At 40.6% G+C, this 23,580-nt stretch overlaps 1 protein-coding gene across 1 annotated transcript in view; it reads right to left on the reverse strand.

Moving 5' to 3' along the window:
• ABHD11 (abhydrolase domain containing 11) overlaps positions 1–8,963 on the reverse strand; it is a 42,843-nt gene extending 33,880 nt beyond the window's left edge. Inside the window, exon 1 of the mRNA XM_069944896.1 lies at positions 8,880–8,963. Within this exon, the coding sequence (XP_069800997.1) occupies positions 8,880–8,963 (84 nt within the window). The remainder of the gene's footprint in view (positions 1–8,879) is intronic.
• Positions 8,964–23,580: the final 14,617 nt, after the last annotated feature.

Genomic DNA, 23,580 nt, shown 5'->3' on the forward strand with positions numbered 1-23,580 from the left:
CATTATTTTATTAGCCTTGGCAGCTGCTGCCTGGCACTGATCACTAAAGTTGAGTTTACTGTCCACCAATACCCCCAGGTCCTTTTCGGAAGTAGTTTTACCCAGTGTTTTATTATTTAGCACATAACTGTACTTATTATTTCTACGGCCCAAGTGCATAACCTTACATTTATCCACATTAAACTTCATTTGCCATTTCACCGCCCAAGCCTCTAGCTTCTCCAAATCCCTCTGTAATATGATATTATCCTCCTCTGTACTGATTACTTTACCCAGTTTAGTATCATCTGCAAAAATGGAGATTCTACTCTGGAGCCCCTCTACAAGATCATTAATAAAAATATTAAAAAGAAGTGCTGGATGTTTTAGAATCCGTGCTGGATCCTTTTGCAAACTGTAGGTCAGCTTCCTGCTGGGTCAGTGACTTCTCTTCCTTATGTCTTATACTGGAGAGTCATTGTCACATCATATTGCACATTGTAGACGACCTCTGGCAAAGACTTAGGGTACTATTACACAAAGCGACTTTTCGATGATTAACGATAAACAAATTCAAACAACCTGAAATCGTTCACCCAATTTCACGGAATGATAATTGTTTCTTATGATCGTTATTGCGTTCATCCTGTCGTCGCCATTGCGTTCGCCGCTACTGTGAACGACGGAACAATGTCTTAATCCATGCAAACGATCAACGATAAAAATAGGTCCAAATTCTATTAAATGACCAACGATTTCTCGTTGGTTGTTTAATCGTTGTCTGCAATTACACTAAACGATTATTGTTCAAAACCAAACGATTTTTCGAACGATAATCATTCCGTGTAATACCACCCTTAAGCTCTCATCGTCTGTGCTTAGCTGGCATTCCAGTTGGTGTTAGTTTTGTTGCACAATATGCCTATGTAAGTCTAGACTGTCACATGGGTAGTCACCAATGGGAAGAATTCTGAGATTCACAACCCATTGACTGCTGATGTTCGTAGACTGCCAAGGGAATAGTCACTAGAGATGAGTGAACCGGCCGTTTGTTTGAACCTGAACTATCGGCTTCTGATTCCCGCTGTCTGCTCGCTCCGTGGAGAGGGTGGATACAGCCTGAGGACCGCCTAGAAAACTGGGATACAGCCTATGGCTATATATTAATACAGCCTGCCACAGGCAAGCTTCAGTAGTAGAGTGCCAATCTCACAGATCAATGCAGAACATATGTATTGCATCGATGTGTATAATAATGGAATGACTGCCTATGAAAGTCCTCTAGGGGGGTACTAAAAAGTGTAGAAATGTTTTAAAAAATAATAAGATATAAATTCTTTCCCTAATAAAAATTAAAATCATCCATGATTTGTTAAATACAAAAATCTTAAAAGTTAAAATAAAATGAACATGTTTAGTATTGCCACATGTGGCATTGCCTGAACTATTAAAATATAATATTAAAGGTGAACTCCAGGTAGAGGTTAAAAAAAAGGAAACTTCTGCAAAAGCATATAGCATTACTTACCTATCCCAGTTTTTTGTTTTTTTTTGGTGGGGGTGGGGGGGGGGTTGTTCTGTTTTGTGTTTCTGCACTTCCTGGTTGAGCAGTTGTACACGGTACTACAGGTTCCAGAATCCAATGCTGTTCATCACAGTCCCCCACCCTGCCCACCCAAATCTATTGCAGAACAACTAGGCTGTGTTCACACATTGCAGTTTCATTGTGTTACTGAATTATTTGCAGGACTTTATCATTTCATTGTTGTCCCACCCACAAAGCACGCTGTATTCTCTACCTGTAACACCACACAGCACGCTGTATTCTCTCCCTGTAACAGCACGCTGTATTCTCTACCTGTAACACTGATATTGGAATAAAGTAAAGAAATTTTTGAATTTTTTATCTTTGAAGTTGAGCCCCACAATAAGGCTCTGATCCTCTCTGCCGTTTAGCATAATTTTTGTGAATACACTGCATTACTGCAATGATGCTCCAACGTGTGTGAACACAGCCCTAATTTCACTGCACATTTCTGCACAATCAGCGAAATCAGTGCAGCAGCTGCTTCTGGTCGGTCAGAGATGGTGAATCACTCAGGGAATTGGGGGATCCAGCCAAGCCTCCTGTGAGATCACGCCCTGTCCCTGTCTGCATCATCAGCCTGATCTCAGCAAACACACACAATGTGAGACAGAGGCATGTAAGCTTTGTCTCCTGAGGTGGGAGAGCAGAAGGAGCAGGAGACAATGTGGATTGGCACAGAGGCCAGTTTTCTTCACTTCCTGGATTTCTGTCAGCTACCAGTGTTGCAGAACCGCACAGATATGGTAATACATTGTATAGACACATCTATGTAACGTTTAATGTACTTTTAATAGAAAACAAGTTTTCCTTATCCGGAGTTCCCCTTTAATATTGCATGGTGAGTGGAATAAACATAAAATACCAGAGTATTTTGGTCACATTACATATCAGAAATAAAAGGTTTAGAATGTGAGGCTCTTTGCAGTGTAATTATTAAGTATTTTAGACCTCCCCATTGAAGTCAACAGGTAAAATCAGAAATAAATTTGCAGAGGGTCTGTAACATACATTAAGATACTGTCGATTTAGAATCTACACTCCAGTATGTGCATGGATTCCTTGCAGATTTTTTTTTTTTTTGTAGCCTGTGATTTAGAGGGCTTGTTCAGGCTTTTAGAAAAACATAGCTGTTTTTTTCTAAAATAGCATCTCTCCTGTCCTCCGTTTGGCTGTGGTTTGCAGCTCCGTCCAATTTAAATTAATGGAGCTGAATAGCAATTCTACACTTGGCCTAGCGACAGAAAGGTAGCTGTGCTTTTTCTAATCCTGGATAACCCCATAAAACTATTCACAAGGCTGGAGGCTGAAAGATACATGCATATTTAGGCCTTTTTTTGCTCATATTTTCTTAAACACAATTTCAGCACATTTTTTAAGAACACAGCCATACACCTCAATGAATACGGAAATACTGGAAAAGCCAGACAATCACTATAGACATAAGATTATGATACGCCAAATACACACAGCAGCCAATGGGTGTGAGTGTAATCTGGGAGCAAGTGTTATCTACGGTATATGAGTCTTTGTCCAGCGGTATGAATACACTGTTTACTATAGAAGATAAGGGTTCAACAAAGCTATTGTCTATATGTTTCCATGGGTTTAGAGTTATCAAGTTATACTCACATTTACTTGTATGAATGCTGGACTTTCTATAGATATAATATCCATATCTCTGTTGCTGTGAAATACACAGTGTGACTAATCATACAGGTTATCACAATTTCCAAGTACACATATCCATTATAAAAAGGGTAATATGTAGTGTTTGAGAATATAATCATGCAACATTGAACTTCTTTATCAGTTTACATGTAGGTTAACCTAAGATACCCTATACTTGTAAATAAAGGAACTGTACAAACAGCGCTTCCCTTTAACCCCTATCACTTGTATCGCGCTCTGGAATCAAGGGCTCGTTAGAAATAAAGAAAAATAATAATGATAATGTACCTCTAGGATCAACAGTAGCTGCATTTATAGAGATCCAGTAACTGGCATCACTTCAATATTTCAATTGTGCAACAAATTAGATGACTAAATTTAACGTAAATCTGTCACAGGGTTTTATGTGGCTAAACTAAGGGACCTATTACACGGAACTATAATCGTCCAAACCGGCCCTATCCGGAAGATTATCGCTCTGTGTAATAAACACAACAATCAGCCGATGACAACGATCATATCAACTGATCGTCGACATAGGTTTGGGCCTATAATTGTCGGACGCTATTACACATAGCGATGCGCGGCCAGCGGCTGGCGATTTCCAAACTCTATACATTTCTTATTCATGCTGCAGGGCTCCTCTTGCGGTCTTCTTCTCCCCAGGTCCTGCGTTTTGGTAAGTGGTCAGGGGGTCCAAATACGCTTTAAATATTGGTGTGAGATAGTATTTAGGGATTTAGTAACATTAGCCCGGGTTAACTATTTCATAGACAGTGGAAGTTTAGATGGACAGTCTAAATGTGCCACACTTATTAAAGTGCCTTTTTCATATCAACCTGACTTCTTGGCAAAAAACAAAACACCCCAAAAACTGTTACTTGGAATAAGGTGAAACTTTTTATGTGTGAATGTAATGATGATATATGTAAGATATTACAATATTAGAGTGAAAGAACAAATTTATTGAAGAAAAATGTGCAATTTAATGGAGACTCCAGCACCCTCCAGCCTGGATACAAGATGAGAGACCGTTGGGGGTGGAGGATACCGGTTCTGTATGGCATTCCCACTGTTTCCCACTGTTGTTGCAGCTGTAGATCCTGTGCATGGTTAGGTTGCCGAAGATGGCGTCTAAGCTGGTTTCAGAATTGCTTGATTGACAGTCGCAGGCCAAGGAATTGTTGCAATCTGGCAAAGATATTTCTGACAGTGTGTTTCTCTATTGCAAAAGCTAGAACCAAAGTATTCACCAGAAGGTCTCAATACTTGAATCTGACATTCTGTTGTTGGATCCCAAGCACAACCTGGCACGCGCCCTATGCCAGATATACTACTACCTACATCTGCATGCTGGCATACATTTCTGAGATTGCCACACAGCAGTCTCAGATACACCAGATTCATTAAGAGGTGCGTGCCTCCAGTGTGAATTGGACTTAAGTCAAGACTGACATATAGATACACCAGTCTTGACAAAATAGAAAATCAAAGCAGTCAGATAAAACATGTTGCAGTAAAATAAAAATGTATTTTTTTATCTTATTAACTTCAAGGCCACTTTCTCATTTTGAAAAGAGGCACTTTTTTTTTAACGATCTATAGTAGAGACATTCTGAGCACTGACCTGTCAGCGCTTGTTCCCTGCTCACTGCTGGCGCTATTACACGGGCTGACAGCGAGCAAGTAAGTGTGTGTATGTTCAGGGCCTTCAATGCTTAAGTGATGTTCTATACGTAAATAGGAGTATTAAAAACTGGGCCACTATAAGATCCGAGTTTGATATTTCTGACAAAGCCTGGTTGGAATATGTAAAACTGTCAGCGGTGATTAGATCCAGGATACACTTAGTAACAGGCAAGAGCTTAGTACCAAATTCTTTTATTGAGAAACTTAGGAGTAAAGATATAAAGAAAAAGAAAAAATTGATTTCTATATTTTATAGGTATTTGATAAACGAGAAGGAATATGAATTTAAAAGCCAACAGAAATGGCAAGAAGAAATGGGCAGCTCTTGTCAGTTAAATTGGAAGATTATATATAGAAATATTAAAAAGGTTGCAATTTCAGGAAGTCATCAGATGGTGCAGTATAATATTACGCATCGTTTGTATTATACCCCGGTGTTCCTGGCAAAAATTAAGAGATGGAGTGAGGATAGATACCCCAGGTGTGGGGAGCATGGGGCTGACATTATTCATATACTTTGGACATGCGGGAGTTTATATAATTTTTGGTGTGAGGTGTTAAAAAAATGGAACAGAATGTAGGTCTGGTAATCCCACGTACTCCACAATTGATAGTGTTGGAAGACACTGCAAATTTAAAGTTGACAAATAGGAAAATTAAATCTCTTCTTAGGGGTCTATTTTATGCTAAATTACTAATTGTACGTAATTGGTTATCTTCGAAAGTTCCTAGTATTGCTCAATGGGAAAGATGTATTTTGATTTATCAATAGTTTTTTTGTGTTTTTCTTCCTCCTTTTGCCAGTGGATGGGTGGTAGGGGGTGGGGGGAGGTGGGTTATTTTTGGATAGAACAGTTTTGTATATGACAAGTAAATTAGGGTTATTAAGGGAGGGAGGGGAGGGGGAGGGGTAGGGAGAGGAAAAAAAAAGAGAAAGAAAATGCAATTCCTGGAGTCTTGGGAGCTAGGGTGTGGGGTTTAATTGTGTATTAATTTTGTGATCTGTGGGTCGGTCTGGGGGACCCCCTTCTTGGGGATTTTGTCGGATGTTGGGTACAATTATAGCTTATCGTGATTTAGTGGACGGGTGAGGAACTGTTGAGCTCATTGAGAGGTTTCGAGAGGGTGCAATTGGACTGGTTTGTTTACGTTGGGCCCTACCGGGGAATTGAGACCTTTTCTCTCTTATTTATACATACTACATACTTTATTTATTATATTTATATATAGGTTGTTTTTTTTGTTTGTTTTTTTGTGTGTGTTTTTTTTTAATTATTTTTATTTATTTATTTTTTTTGTTTATTTTTTGTACAAGGACGATCAGGGGGGGTGTCTTATAAGGTCTGAAGTCTCCTTAGGGGGGGACGGAAACCAATGGACAATCCTTACTAAGTTATTTACATAAATACGCGAACTCACTGTTTAAAAGGGGTCCAGGGGAGTAGTAATGGCTTAAAGGGTAACTAGACAGATCCTGGGTGCTATGCGAAACCCTGGCCTTATGGACGTGTCCAACAGATGAGACGCGAGGCGGTAACAGCTGGATACTAGAGGTTCATTGTTGTTGAGCTTTGAAATCTCTGTGGAATTTAAGTAACATAAAATGGATTATGAAAATATGGGTTTTGTATTTGTTTTTATTTTCTTTTTTGTTTGTTTGTTTCTGTTCTTTTAAATATTATTTACTGATTAGAGATTGGGTCCTCTTTTCCCTTGAGTTTGGATCGCCGGGTCTCGACTGGTCGGTTGGCCATCTTGGGGTTTATGTGGGTTTGCAGTTCGTCCCCGTTGTATAGCTATAGATTAAGGTTTAAGGCCTTTTGGATGTCTTGTAGATATGGATGGGATCTACCCACATTGGCCCACAGTATACTTAAATGTCTTATATGAAGGGATCTGGGTAGACATATTCTGAGGTGTTAAGTACTTATAGACATCACCCCTGCTTTGTTACAATATCTCTTTGACTCCTTTGATAGATTTGTTAATTTCTATTGTGGGTTTTCCTTCAAAGAGTTTTGTTTGAAATATGTTTTTATATTTGGTATTGTAATTATTCTGCTTTAAAAAAAGTAATAAAAAAAAAAAAAAAAAAAAAAAAAAAAAAAAGAACAAAAACAAAAAGTGTGTGTGTGTGTGTGGGGGGGGGGGGGATTAGGGGTGAGCTGCAGGGCTGCCCATAGTAGGTAGTAGCACTCTGCTGCTGCTGCTCCTACTACACTGGGCGACCGCAGTAGATCATTGCTCTACACGCCATTTGTCTTTCAACAGGTTTTAAGACAATGAAAGACAACGATCAGCAAACATTGTTCATGTCACTGATCATTGCCTTTAATTACACAAAGCGATTATTGGCCAATATCTGGCCAGATATGTCCAATAATACCTTCATGTAATAGGGCCTTAACAGTGGGGTTAAAACTACCTTTAATGATGAAGTGTCCTGAATTCAGCATCATCATCCAACTTTTGCTCATACTGTATAATATACTCCTAATGGAGCAGGAGGTCAGTGCATAGCATGGCAAACCTGGCACTATATGGAGCTCTGTAGATGCCATGGTATAGGGGCTATATCAAAGATGGCAAGGTGAAGATTTACTTTAAATGGGTACTGCCATTGAAAAAAACCCTTTGATATATCAGAGAGACATGTCGACTGTTCAGAGGATTTACCGGTACTCCCGCCTCTGTCTCACGTGATCTATATGGACTTCCAATGCAAGTTTATAGGGCCGTCTTGGTCCAATCAAGACACAGAGCAAAGAGAGGAGCATGTGACAGCGCAGTTGCCCCCCTGCTCAATCTAACAATCTTTCTGATGTATTAAATTTTTCTCTTACTAAAGGTACACCAATTTCTTCAGCTGAACGTGAAGTGAAGTGAAGACACAAGTTTTCTTTAGTTTTTCAAGCAGCAGCCAAAGGTTAAGTGCCACTGTGTTACTCAGTTATAGATTTACTAAAGTCAGGGAATAATCCCCTCCTACATGTCACCTTTGTTCTGCAATAAATACTACTCGCAAAGCTCAATGCTCTACAAAGGTTTATTTCAATATTCAGTGACCGCTCCCTCCATATTTAAACTTGCAACAGTTTCGACAAAGATATAGGAGCTATTGATCTTCAATATATAAAAAAAAACAGGGTTATTTAGCATCCTGCGATCGGTGGATGTGTAAGCAAAAAAAAGCGTATGGTATATATGATGCAACTTCACACATATATTGCAGAACAAGGAAGATGACATATTACACAGTAAGGCTGAGTTCACACTACGTATATTTCAGGCAGTATTTGGTCCTCTTGTCAGGTCCTCATAGCAACCAAAACCAGGAGTGGATTGAAAACACAGAAAGGATCTGTTCACACAATGTTTAAACTGAGTGGATGGCCGTCATATAATGGTAAATAACGGCCATTATTTCAATATAACAGCGGTTGTTTTAAAATAACAGCAAATATTTGCCATTAAATGACGGCCATCCACTCAATTACAACATTATGTAAACAGAGCCTTTCTGTGTTTTTAATCCACTCCTGGTTTTGGTTGCTATACAGCCTCAAATATACAGCCTCAAATATACGTAGTGTGAACCCAGCCTAAGGCTGGAATCACATGCAGCAGTTTTTTGGAAAATTGCCACTGCCAAAACCAGAAGTGGATCCCACAGGAAAGAGCAATACAAGTCCTCTCCTTTTTCATTTCCATCCCATTTCAATCTGCTCCTGGCTTTGTCACAAAAACTTCAGTGGCACTTTTGTCCACAAGGCCGCAAACCAGTGCAAACAGCTAGATCTGCGCTCATTTGCAGAGCCTTTACATGGCATGACAAATCGAGTGGCCGGGCTGCACAAAGTATTCATGTTTAGTTCTTGCATCCCTGGAAACTGACAGCACAGATATGTATGTATCTGTGCTGTCAGTTTCCAGTTCAAAAGCAGTGCATACTTACCATGCTGCTTGCAATCCGACATCTGGCTTCTTCAGTCCTCCAACCACCAGCTGTATCTTCCTGCCTCCTCTGGTTGTCAATCATTCTGGAGGAGGCGGGGTCTGCTGTTAAAGCAGCGGCTGGAGGACTGGAGAGCCATATCCCCGATCACAAGCAGTGCAGATGGTAAGCATATGATCTGATATGCATATCTGTGCTGTCAGTTTTCCTTTATAGTTATCGATCACACATAACCCAGCTTACACAGGAAGACATGCGGCTAATTACAATAAATTTTGAAGCAGACTGATAAGACATAGTCAGTCGAGGATCGGGAATTTTCCCCATCCACAACTGATCGGTGTCACTTTTACACAGGCCTTTTCTAGCAACTCTCCTGGATGATAATCGGCATGTGTAAAAGGTCCTTTACACTGTGTTCACACCTGTTGCAGTTTTACTGCAGTACTGTTGTGGTGCTGCAGTATTTTCACTGCACCATAGCAGTACAATGCTTAGTCTTAATACAGAGCTTGATGCTAGCATGGATTTTAAAGCGTGGCACGTGCTAAAGGGACAGATTTATTAGGAGATGTGCGTCTTTTAATAAATCGAAAGAATCAGAAGTTGGAGGATTTTACTAAAAGGGGTACTCGGGCGACACTTTTTTCTCTTACAGATCAGCTGCCTTGCAGGAAATTATGTTTTCTTTCCAGTCTGACACAGTGCTCTCTGCTATCACCTCTGTCCGTGACAAGAACTACAAATCCCCATCGAAAACCTCTCCTGTTCTGGACAGTTCCTGTGAGTTACAAAGCACTGTGTCAGACTGAAAAAAATAACAATATATCATGCAGGACATACAGCAGCTGATAAGTATTGGAAGGCTTGATATTTTTAAAGAGAAGTAAATAACAACATTGCATAACTTTCTGACATCAGTTGATTTGAAAGACATTTTTTTAGAGTACCCCTGTAGGAACTGCATCTGAAACGCTGATCATTTAGGAAAACATGAATGATTTATCGTATGGAGGCAAAGAAGGGAAGGTGGAAAGATGTGCAAATCAGATGTGATAATAGTGCTAACCTGTATGGGTTAAGCAGGTGGACACAGCTTCAGAGGCAGTTAGTGATTGGTTGGGTGCCAACTCCTAGTATATTACCAGTAACTATGCAGAATGGGTAGGTGCATAGAGGAAGCAAAAAGAACAAGCAGTACATCAGTAATGGAAGCTATTGTAATATACAGCGGTACCTTGGTTTTCAAACTTAATTGGTTCCAGAAGGTAGCTTGAGAAACGAGCAGTGTCTTCCCATAGGAAATAATGTAAATGTGTTTAATTGGTTCCAGCACCCACCATTAATTACCTACAGTACCCATATAGTACATTGTATAGTGCCCAGTATAATCACTACAGTACAAGACAGAGCAGCACTATATACTGTACAGGACATTATACACAAGAAACATTTAACAAAACCAGCAATTGCAGAACAGCAGTCACTAACCCCTCACTCATCCTTTACTGTATAGAGCCCCCCCCCATGCCAGCACTGTAACAGATGGGAGATGGTGGTGCACTGTCTGTACTACTGCTGTACTGTATATGCACTCCAGCAGTCTTATACTGTACTGTACTGTATGTGAAGCCTCACCAGTGCTAAACTCACCATGTACAACCCACCATCCACGCTCGCAAAAACGTTCAGATACCGAATACTTCCAGACTGGGGACCCGAAAAGTGTTTGAGAACCGAGCAAGAGTTTGAGAACCAAAGCAAAGTTTTCTTGAAAATACAGTTTGAGTTCCAGGCAGTTTGAGAACCGAGCAGTTCAAGAACCAAGGTACCACTGTATATTCATCACTGGAAAAGCAAAAGATAGTGAGTAGACCCCACAGTCTCTAGGACCACTTGCTTTGTGTCACCATACTGCCTAGGGGAACCCTGCTCTTTTTGGTTTGTTCTTTGCGGCATCTTATCCTGAAGAACATTCAGAAACCATTAACCTTCTATGCAACTAGATATCCACTCCTTTCCTATTACTGATATAGTTGACAAATATAATAAATATCAACAAAGACAGGTTTTGACATAATATATAAAAGGTTGCAAAACTGGAAATATTTGGCAATAGTGCTGTGCACCATGCCACTCCTATACAATGCAGGACAGCCAAGAACTGGCATTAACTGGATCTTTTTGGAGTAGAAGTGTAAGGCAGGGGTTCACACTACGTAAAAAACACAGCCGTATTTCATAACAACGGTCGTATTTGCGCAAACAACGGCTGTTATTTGCAAAATAACAGCCGTTACTAGTGCAAATACGGGCGTTGTTATGAAATACGGCTGTGTTTTTTACGTAGTGTGAACATAGCCTTACAGTGTTAGTACAGGAAATGCATATCTTCACCATTTTCACTCCCAATAAAATATATACCGTATATATATTTTTTTTAAATAAATGAAAAAACCCTGAAATGTTTTTCATTATAGAGGAGGACATAATTTATGATCCATAAACATTACTTAATTTTGAGGCTTGTTAGGTAAGCAAGCTAAATTATAGATTGACAGCAACCTTCCTAGTAATGCGATAGCTTTTTGTCCTTAGAGGTGGGTAAAGAATTGAAGTGAGGTTGGAGATCTCTCTCTTTCTTTCTCTTTCTCTCTCTCTTTCTCTTTCTCTCTCTCTCTCTCTCTCTCTCTCTCTCTATTAGAAAGGCAGCATAGAAGGTAGTAGGATGGCCTGGTAATAACAGCCAAAGTTCTAGACAGCAGCGTGTAAGGTGCAAAGGTTTGTTTCTGTGCAATAAAAGTATTTTATGGAAGCAGTCTCACCATCCAATGTCTTGGATTATTTGGTGATGACGCTCTGGGTTTCCTGTTCCAGTAACAGGTTTCCTCCCTTGCAGGAGGTATCATTGTATTCTCGTATGTGGCTCAGGATCAGTTTGTCCATAAACAAACATAGCTCAGGTCCTATTATATGCAAACTAACAGACTGTCTCCTACTGTTGCTATAAATGTGAGATTAAAGTGAGATTAAAACATCCCTTATAAAATGTAATTGCAGTGTGTTCTAGCAGGCTTGCGGCAAGTCCTTAAAGTATTCTATATATGTCCTTGGGCTCCGTTCCCATCACTCTTTTAGCCTCCACTGGCTGTACTCACTAGAAAAAGCTCCCAATGTATACCTCCAATGGCTACAATGTAATCCACTATCTACTATCCATACTATATAGGCCTTAAAAAAATTAAAAAAATCAGCATTCAGATTTTTGCAGTATACTTATGGATAGAATAGTTAAGTACATCATTTAATTTTTTGGGTAAAAAAAAAATCCCCAATTTCTGGCTTATAAGAGACACTCTTACTTTTACTTCACCTCCATGGCTTTTGGTGTAGTAAAAATAAAAAGAGCTATACTCAGTCAACCTGCTCCCATAGTACTGCAGTCACGGCAGCTAGTAGTTCCCATTCCTCTATCCCTCTGCAGGACCTGCCTAGCTCAGCCAATCAGCGGCAGCAGTGGTGTCCTGCCTCGGTCATTGGCTGATCTGTTCCTGCCTAGCTGTACAATCACAGGAAGAGGCCTAAAGGACCAGGAGCTGCCATAACAATAGCGGTGGAGCAGCAGGACTGGTGAGTATAGCTTATTTTCACTACACCATTAACCATGGAGAATTCCCCCACCAGCACCACCAGACAATCAGGTTCAGCAAAAAATCATCAGTGTTTCAATCTTCCATGCCACGTTGTACTCGGTTGCACCATCACAGTCTTATGCTCTGGTTAAAAGGGAAACTGTGGCTAGAAAATCTGCAACTCTCAGTATAATGTAGTATCTGTGAGTGGGAAAGGGTTGTACACATCCCAGATAAAGCGTGGTTTATCATTTGCTTGGCTTTGCAGGTCTTACTTCTGGATTACTGCTGACATACTGTTGTGATGAAACACTGCTGATACAAACAGGTTCATATATGTGACATTTCCAGTAATGGCCGTTCAGTCAGAAGTCAAATCTCTACTATCCTATTGATTATATTGATTGTATACAGTATGGTTTCTACATTGTAGCAGCTTATTACTGTTATCTCCATGACACATTAAGGGAGATAAAATGGCATGTAACAAAGTTCTGGTACAACTCAGTTTTATGAATAGCACCTCGCCTGATAAAAGGTCCTGGCTTGTCAGGGAAGTGGGCATCAATTCAGTGAAAAGGGGATGTGGTTTGAATGTACAACAACTAATAAATGTTGAAAACTAGGCTAGACAGTCTAAAGATGAGCCAAAGTTTCAAACAGCCTGAAACACTATAAGGCTATGTTCACACTACGTGAGAGACCGGATGTTTCGTTGGAGGCCATTGGTGGGCCAACCTAGAGGGGGTGGGGCCTAGACCTTTAGGCCAGCCTGTTCCAATGGCTGGTGAGGGGCGGGGCCAATGGTGGTGTTGTGGGTGGGGCTAAGTGGCGCTAATGTCGTGAGGCCCCGCCCACTCGACATAATCTGCAGTTGATAAAAGATGACTTTTTACTTGAACAAGCATCATGACGTATGATATAAAATAAGGTATGAAAACTGCTAAATTTACCCTTTACACCTGTGTAGAGAAGTCAGAATACAGAAAGTACTAGCCCGCATCAGAACTTCACACAGCACACAATAAAGCTTGCGGCCAGAGTTGCTGCTTCATTGTGTGAACTGACAGGTCTTTCTGAAGCCACAATTCACTGAATTGCAGCCTGGGTATTGTGGTCCTCATATTGAAACCAAAACCAGGAGTGGATTGAAAACACAGAAAGGCTCTGTTCACACAATGTTGAAATTGAGTGGATGGCTGCCATTTATTGGCAAATATTTTCTGTTATTTTTAAACAACGGCTGTTATATTGAAATAATGGCAGTTATTTACCGTTATATGGCGGCCATCCACTCAATTTCAACATTGTGTGAACAGATCCTTTCTGTGTCTTCAATCCACTCCTGGTTGAAGTTGCAAAATACTGACCAAATACTGACTGAAATATACTGTGTGTGAACCCAGCCTTATAAATCTAGCACATTTTTAGACAGTCAAGTCTAGGGATGGGGAAACCTGCAATTCCCATCATGTCTGGACAGCCAAATCCAAAGCTTTGGGTGTCCAGACATGATGGGAATAGTAGTTTTGCAACAGCTGGAGAGCTCCAGGTTCCCCATCCCTAGGCTAGTCTAAGTTTACCCTGTCTAACAATTATACATTTTTCATTTATCAATGTTCCAAAAAGAATAAATGTGTTGGCTACACGTTACTATTTTTCTCCTCCCAACATACTTGTCAGCTTTCAGGTGTCCATAGTAAATCTTTAGTTTATGTAACCGCAGCTGGCAATGATGTGTCATAGCACCAACATGATCATTTTTTCTGAAGATTCATAAGCCATATGAGGATTATGTAATGCTTTAATAGCTAGCATAGATTAAAACTACATGCTATAGAACTGGTGACCTGTTATGGTAATGGTTACAGTTACGGTGTGCCGCCATAAATTAGCTCATGATGGGCCAATCCCATAGTTCCTTCTGTGTGTGTAGCATTAGAAAACACTCCTAGACTGTAGATGTGTGATTCATCGCATGACAGCTATGTAAAACAAATAAAGCAACTTCTTTACATTATGGCATAAGTATCAGCCATTCTGGAAGCATCAGCATTGCTGTCCATTTATAGAGAGGTTTACAACAATGTCCGCAGCATAAGTACAGCATGTCCTCTGACTAGTTGACGTCTTAGGCAATTGTGAACAGACTGGCCCAATTTGACTAATGAAAACCGAAGAGGAGTTGACATCTAGGACTTCTTTTTTCTATTTTCCTTCATTGCTTATAACAAATGGGTTGCAGGGATCCTATAACTGGATGGTATATGCAAAGGCAGTATGGGCAATTTTCTATTTTAGTATTTATATATTTTTTAACAATCTTGAAATCTTCATTTTCACCACTAAACCTATAAATACGGGCCCTATTACACAGAGCGATTATCTGCTGAATCAGGCCGTTTTGATCAGATATCGCTCTGTGTAATAAGGACAATGATCAGCCAAGGAACTGATTATCGACTGTTTCTTGTCTTTCAACATGTTTAAAAAGGAAATAATAAAGATGTATACTTACCTGCCCACGTTCCCCCACCTCCAGCACTTCCCAACCCGTCTCCAAAGTGACAGCCTGTCCTGTCTCGGACATGGATTGGCTGATCGGTCTGTCACTTTAGAGACAAGACCAGAAGTGTGAGCTGTAGTTGTAGTGACTGGGGAATCCCACGGACAAGGCAGCAGGACACTGGTGGAGCCTGGACAGGTAAGTACATCTTTATTATTTTACACCTTTAAAGCAAAGGCTGCACAGACATCTCTAATTATGCCCGTGAAGCCCTTGCTACACAATAATCGAGCCATATAATAGGCTCTGTAAGCGAGTGCTTACAGCTATACTTACCAGAAATCAAGGTCCAGTTTACTGAAGGCAGCTTTTTAGTCTTGTGTTGGTTGAAAAAAAAGGGACTAAGCACATGAAGTCCCAGCCAGAACAGGGTGTCACAGCTCAATGTGTCTATCAATCACCTGACTGCCTTCTCTGTGAGCGCCCAGGTGACCTGGGAAACACTGGACTCCCTTTGTTTAGACTCTTTGAAAAAAAAAAGTAAAAAAACACTGCAAGTGCCGTGTTTTCCATGATAACTAAAAAAAAAATTATATTTATAATAATGAATGTAAATTGCAAACTTGCTTTATTTCACATATACTGTTGGTTTAGGTTTTAAAAGTTATAATGGCAGTGACACTTTAACTTGCAGAGGGTACTCAGGGGTGTAGCTGGTAAGGGGTAACCGGGGCATGTTTTGTGTTGGCTAGGGTAATTAAATATAGGCATATAGCGATAAACAAAACCTTTGCACCAGGTGAAAGCCAAGCTAAAGCTCTTCCCCAGTTTATACAATACAGTTAGCTAAGGCCAGTTCTGTTGGTGGCTTATGTCCCAGAGAACAAAAGGATTGAGCATTTAAAATCCAATAGGTCCAACCTTTTCTAGAAAAGACGTCTACCATAGATAGGTGAAGGATCTTTTGCTCAGTCAGGAAAAATCACTTGTCCTATGCCTGCTGCCATAGATGTATGGCTAGCTTGGACACATATAATAACCAATATAGAGTAAAATGTGTAATGCTGTGAATTACAGTCATTCACCACACTATAGATCAATCTACTTTTATCTATGTTTTATGGTCACCTTAAGTATTTATAGGTTTGCAGCCTTGAATTCTTAGATATTAAGATTAGCATATCACTGATACTGAATGGTTTCTTATAGTTGGCATTACTTTGTAAATCTTACTAGTGTGTCACTTTTACCTTTTATATGTGATAATAATTGGCTGATATGTACAGGCTGAATGATTGGTATTTGTGATTTTCCCATTAATGAAAAACTTCAGTCAGAAATGGAAGCGCCTCCATCATATAGAGATTACACAATTACATTGCACAATGATTTATGATTCCTGTATTTCCCTGACATGATGGGACATATTTACTATTACAAATATGCCAGAATTCTTACTCAATTTATGCAAAAAACAGACCTGATGTGCACCACATTAACTATGATTTCCAGTACTTTTCAGCTGCTGTATGTGCCCTACAGGAAGTGTTATATACTTTTCAATCTGACATGGTGCTCTCTGCTCCCACCTCTGTCCCTGTGACAGGAATTGTCCAGAATAGTAGAGATTTTTTTTAATGGGGATTTGTTACTGTTCTGCACAGTTCCTGTCACAGACAGATGTGTCAGATCTGGACAGCTCCTGAAGCAGTTCCTATATCAAGCTGGCTTAAAGTGAGAGTCTCTTTGTTGCCCATAGCGACCAGTCTGGGCTCAGTTTCCATCTCTCATATTTAATGAAGTGGGAGCTGAGCAGCAGTAACCCATCAATAGTGTTGAGCTAACTTGCTGAAAGGTTGTCAGTGTTCGTCTGAACCAGAACGCTTGGGATTTCACTCCTGGCATCTGGAGAAGTCAGATGCCGCCATAAGGAATCCTGGAAAACATGGATACAGCCATAGGCTATGTAGGCTATCATCCCACTAGGTAAAAAATGACGTCCGTTTTTCTTGATTCTGTTATTTGCTATTAAAGGAAAAGTCCCCCTGCCACGTAAAAAAAAAAATGGCTGTCCAAAAAAAGGCCATAATTTTGATGGTGTTTGAACATAGCCTATGGCTGTACCCTTTTGTTCCTGTTAGCCCAGGGCTAAATTTATCTCCAGAAACTGGGAGTCAAACGCCTAGCTCTTGAGTCTGGACAAACGTTGCCGAACCCGAATTTTCGGCAAGTTCACTCAACACTACCCATCAATCATTTTAACCCACTAAATTCTTTTAATACAATCTAATCTTCCTTATTTGCCTATAACAATTTCATGCTCTGGTCTGAGGTTGCTGTAGTCTAGGGTCTGTTCTGGATGTGAAGGATTATTAAGAGGTCTGGTCTGGGGTCTGAATTTATTTGTGTTGGTGTACAGGTTGGGGATGGCAACAGACTTAAGAAGCCAATGAGCTATATAAGCTGGTAAGGTACGAGTACCATGTCCGCTTACTAGTTATTGTCCGGCCCTGGTTATTAGATGTACATAGTCATGCCTCAGTTAGGTGCTGCCCAGGATATAATCAGTTTATGTAACTGCAGCTGGCAATGATGTGTCATATTACCTACATAGTAATAATACATTATAGCTATATACATTTTGTCTGCAGAATTATAAACCATATATCAGGTTGCATAACACTTTTTGGCCTACATAGCTGGGAATTTAAATTCAGAGCTGAATTGATGACCTGTTATTTTATATACTGCCATAAATTATGTCATGATGGATCACCCACATCTTAATATAGTACTTTTTGCTCATCTCCATTAACCACAAATAGAAAACACTCATAGGCTGTGTATGAGTAGCCCTGGTATCTAGCACCATGTGTGTATAAAATGTACATAAAAAATGTGCACCTGCTTTACCTTGTTGCATAGGTTGCCCTTTTGTTAACTTTTCCGGAGCCATTTCTTCGGACCTTATCTTTGGCATCTTAGCCTATGTGAATGTGCTCTTTTATACGAGAGAAGGAAACTGATAGCTGCTCGGTGGCTCAAGGCCAGTTCCCTATACCTGCTTATTAAATTGGAAAAATGCAACTTTTTGAACTGTCCTGTTTTGGCTGGAGAGCAGTCATCTTGTAGGACTCATTTTTCTATGGTTAATTCTGCCTATTGTAACTGTATATAATATCTCTTCCTATGCCTATGCTATTTACTAGGACCTCTCTTTTGGGCACAGGGCACATGGAATATCCCTGTGCACAGAATGTGTCCGACTTCTTTAGGATACAAATAGAGTCCAAGAGCGAATGCCACAGATCTTATGGACCGCAATGAAGGTCCTTTTGTGTGGAGCCATAAATGCATGAACCTCTTGTATTACTACTGTGCACACTTGGGGGGGGGGGGGGGGAGGGGCGGGGGCTGCCCAGGTGACAAGTTCCCTTTAAGCAATATTGCAGGCAAAAATTATGCCTACATGCCCTTGCCATGGTTGTGCATGTGTTGTCTTAAAGTGAGTGTACCATCAGCGGTACAATTTTTTTATTTTTTTTTGCAGTACCTGCTCTGCGAAGGTGCAGTAATCACAGTGGCACAGTCCATTTTTCAAAATGCTGCCCAGTTCACGCTCTCAGCAACGTATTCTGCCTGAGCACTGGTCTGGCTCAGAGCACTGGGGATAGGCCCGGCGTCCCCTGGTATGACTCTAACTTCTCCCCTTGGTGACTTAGCCTGGTTTGATTCTAATGAAGATGCGCCACTGGGGGGGCGGGGGTTGGAGACACCAGGGGGTACTGAGCCTGCCCATACTGCTTCGAGCCGGGCGGGTACAGGGCAGCATTTTGGAAAAAGAACAGTGCCACTAAGATTCCTGCGCTGGTACTGTACAAAAAAAATTGCAGTGATGGTACATTGGCTTTAACTACTGTAGAAAAAATGTTAAAAACCTAAATGTAAGTATAAGGCTAGGGCCACACTCTCTTGGCAATCTGTTTTTTTTTTTTAAATCTGTTTTATGCAAAAAACAGATAAAAAAAACAAGCATTTGTGTACATTCGTTTTGATCTTTCTTTCATTATAAAAAAGCATGAAATACGGATCTAAATGCATCCTTTTTTCTTTTTTTTTTAAGCGTACACAAAAATAAACATAAATAACAAAAAAGCATAAATATAAATGATCTGAGTAAGGCTATGTTTCCACTATAGGACTTCAGTTTGAAATGACGACCATAATGATCATGAATGTTATTTGCACCGTCACTATCAAAAGACAGACACCTTTTTTATGGCAATGTGGTAAAACGGCTGCAAATTCCCATTAGCCTTAAAAAGAAGAAAAAAGTTGTATTCAATGAGATTTAATGAAATTTTTCCAAGTAACAAGGAACATTTCGCATTACCGTGGGAAATTTCCAAATGATCTCTTTACATTGCTTATCTATAAACTTGGACACCAGACCATGTTAAACTGTAACTACTGTTTATCAATAACTGTTCTACAAATAAGATTTTAAGAGATAGTGTCACCTATAAAAACACTTCTTATTCTGAACCTCCTTATCAATAGCAGATATTATTCTGAACCTCTTTATCCACATCATATTCCATATCACTTTTTCATGGGTCTTTCTCATTCTGCATGTATCATATTGAATTGCTCTAATAAGTTTTAATTGTAAAGTGCTTCTCCGCAATGCCCCTTCAGGTGTTACAAATGGGGGTGGGTATGGGTGCAGAATTACTGTAAGTGTACAATCTTTACTGTGCCAAGTCATAGTGAGAATTCAAGAACGTTTTTTCTCATACTGTATGTATAAAGTGACAACTGGGTGTTTCCATCCCTACTGTCAAAGAGACGTAGTATGTCCTTATATAGTATGTCCTGTAAGCACTAGTTTAGCCCTGTCATAATATTTTAGGAAACGCCCTTGGTTGTCATTTATTCACCTATTTTAAGAAAAGATTCTCCAAAAGAGCTGACAGATTATGTAGTATTTAGTTGGGAGAAGTTGGAAATAAAGATAGGATAGAGCAGTGCATATCAAGTTGTTAAGCTGGCCATACACAATCAGCTGAACGGTGGCTTGGGTCAAGTTCTTTCCCATACACCTTATTGGTCAACTTGGCTGAACGTTCCTGTGTTCTCTATGGGGAGGGGTAAGTTGCAGCCAGACAGTAAGAGGCAGGTTCGGACGACATTAGTAGAGATGAGCAAATTTACAGTAATAATGAAGTGAAGCACTTTGTTATCTCTGCAATCCACTCATCAGCCTGCTGCTAGTTAAAGGGGTACGCCAGCAAAAAGCTTTTTTCCAGGAATTGAAACACATTACAAAGTTATGACTTTGTAATATGCTTCAATCACTTATCTGCCCCCCTTCCCTATCTTTTCCCCCTCAAACCCCACCAGGAAGTGAAGTAAACTCATTCTTACCTTATGTCTGTTGACCTCAGGTTGCTCTGTGGAAGCCATTTTGTGACAATGACATCAAGAGGGAGGCAGGTCTAAGCCTTGTTAAGCCAGCCTCCCTTTGTCAGATGACTCAGGTTGCTCAGCTCTGATTGGTTGAGCAAGATGTAAGCCATCTAACAGTTTTACAGAGTCAGTTAGACATCACAGGAGACAAAGTGCATCATGGGAAAGCCCAAACCAGGAAGTAAAGAAAAATGAAACCACCAACTGGAGCTTCAGGGACCTGCAAACAGCGGAAAATTTAAACGGAAACAGACTCAGGAGGGATGGTAAGTGTAAAAACTATGTTTATGATTTATTAAAACACACGTACATTAAGATAATTTTTAGATAGACTTCAATTGAAGCTTACTTATCAACTTATATGTTCTCACTGGTGTGGCCCGAGTAGTAAAAGGTTAATATATTCTGGAGTAGACACATGACAGATATCATTGAATGTGTTTTGCAATAATAATTTACAATTGTTCTACTTCTGAGATCTGTCCCACATCTTTTGAGGAGGTCTGATGAGTAACCTGTTTACCTTTTCACCCATGTAATGACATCCTGTAGCTAAATTATGTGTCCTGATTGTGACTATCGTTCAGTCTCAGCCACAGGCGGTAATATACTGCTGCAGGCATAGATATGTGTACAGGAGTGCTCTGTCACAAGGATGATTGCTATATGATACCACCTGACTGATTTCCATAGAAAAGGCATTGCTTTATGTCTAATATCTCACAGGATGATTTAGTTTCAGTGGAACAAAGTTGGCTGGGAATTACCCTAGTCAAATTGTTTGTATGCATGACTTGTACATTTATAGTAATTGCCTCTTATTCCAAAAAAAACCCCACACCCTATTATTGCATATTTGTCACCCTTAAAGGGTTATTTTCGAGATGTATTTCCTATGTGCTAGAGTTAGAACAAGAAGCCCTGACAGCAGGGACAGGCACTGCCTAAGGATTGGCAGCAGGTGAGTATAGGCTACTTAATCCCCACCCACCACCACCATGACAAGATTTAAAGCGAACGTACCACTAGATACATGGCGGTCCTTTCTTTGAACCACCGCCCGATTCTAATGCACAGCTCAGTCTATTCTTGAGCACTGTCCCGACATGAAGCACTGGAGGTGGGTCTGCCGCCTCCCAGTGTGATGAAACCCTCTCCCTCTGTGACACAGAGGGGAGATCGTCACCCTGGGGGCTGGCAGGCCCACCTCCAGTGCTTCATGGCTGGTGCTCAGTAATAGACCAACGCTGTGCACAGGAACCAGGCGGTGGTTCAAAAAAAGGACTGCGGCACCGGTGTCCCTGCGCTGGCGTCAGTCTGTTCATGTAAAAAACAAAAAAACGATGTATAGAAATCCTTCTCCAGAATGCTATCCCTGTAAAGCATTACTGTCATTTGAAGTAACTCCTGCAATGTCATCAGATATGTCAGTAGTTACTAATTGCATTGGGTCTCACTCCTAAAACCCGCCACAATCCCAAGATACAGCCTGGGGGAGTGCACAGCAGCGTGCGCCTCTCGACTGTCAATCAAATCCAACTTGTTCTCCTCATTAGAGTTTATTGAGCGATCGGGTTGGATGTTCTGTTGGACAGTGAGTGGAACGCACTCACCCAGGCTGTATCTCGGGATAACATGTCAGACTTGTCCTTGTTGAAAGGTGCTTACGGCTAGGGCTACACAGCAATCCTGGGCACGCGACCTGCAGCCATTGTGTCAGGCCGCCACACATTCAAGTGAATGAGGTCAGGTGTTAACCCATAAGTGCCCACAAGCACCTCAGTCATGTCATGCTGCCACACATTCAAGTGAATGAGGTCAGGTGGTAACCCATAAGTGTCCACAATTGCCTCAGTCTCAAAAAGGGGTAAAACAAAAGGATGGGGGTGGGTGGGGGGTTGGTAACTCTCTGCTCTTCAGCTACTGTAGTAGCAACAAAACACTTGCAGTGAGTTGATATCAGTCTTTCGCATCACTGTTAAGGAAAGCAAAGGTTTCATATCATTATGAAATGCTGCCATGAAATTAATGTTTACCTCCAATTATTCATTGACTATAGTGTCCTATGGGGCACAGTGTGTCATTTCAATCCCTTTGGTGCAGTGAACTCCAACCTGTTTCTCTATAGCTGTTGTAAAGCCAGGCTCCCAGGGAGTGGTTATCTTGCTACAGCTGGAGAGACAGTGATTGGAGAACACGGCTCTAGTACCTTGGGGCAGAATGTATGACACTGGTACAATAGAAAGGCTGGCATTTGTCCCTAATGCCATGTGTATCGTGGGTAGTATCACAGATATTGTTGAGTGGGCCTGTCAACCTGTTTGGGTTCGGCAACGCACAGCATTTGATTTCCTGCCATTGTAAGGAATTAAATGCAGAGTCTTTGAGTTCAGAGAATGTTACCAAACCCAAACAGTTTGACAGGTCCGCTCAACACGAATCACAAATCAAATAGGCTTTGGTCTGTCATATACAGCTCATTTATCACTTTTTAGCATGCATAATTTTCCCCAGCTGGAATGAAGCTTGTTGGAGGACCTTGTAGACAAGGATACCAATGTTATTAGATCTACAACATTGAATTGCATTGAGGTTAAAATATACTTAGAACCCATGTTCCATCCTTATATCATTACCAGTTAAAGTGACACTGTCACCCCCTTTGTGCATTCTGACATCTCTACACAGGTGTAAAGGGTAAATTTAGCATTTTTCATACCTTATTTCATATCGTACATCATGGTGCTTGTTCAAGTAAAAAGTGTCCTTTTATCAACTGCAGATTGTATTAAGTGGACGTGGCCTCGCGGCATTAGCGCCACTTAGCCCCGCCCATAACGGCACCGTTAACTGATGACTGAACAATCCGTCAGTTATCTCTCCCATCCGTCTCCTGTCCTCCTTATACACAGGAACATCCCTGTGCTCTCACTGCTCCTTACTTCATCCGAAACAAAGGGATCCCTTATCTCCATCAACATCATTAGTCAGTGGACGGTCTGGAGAGCCCCATATACCTTATATTGGGAGTGGGGGGTTCAGCTGACCAAACTCTAAGGTGTATTGAAACTATTCTGATATTTCTCTAGGGGGC

The sequence above is a fragment of the Dendropsophus ebraccatus genome, chromosome 11 (genome assembly GCF_027789765.1).
Source record: "Dendropsophus ebraccatus isolate aDenEbr1 chromosome 11, aDenEbr1.pat, whole genome shotgun sequence".
NCBI classification, from domain to species: Eukaryota; Metazoa; Chordata; class Amphibia; order Anura; family Hylidae; genus Dendropsophus; species Dendropsophus ebraccatus.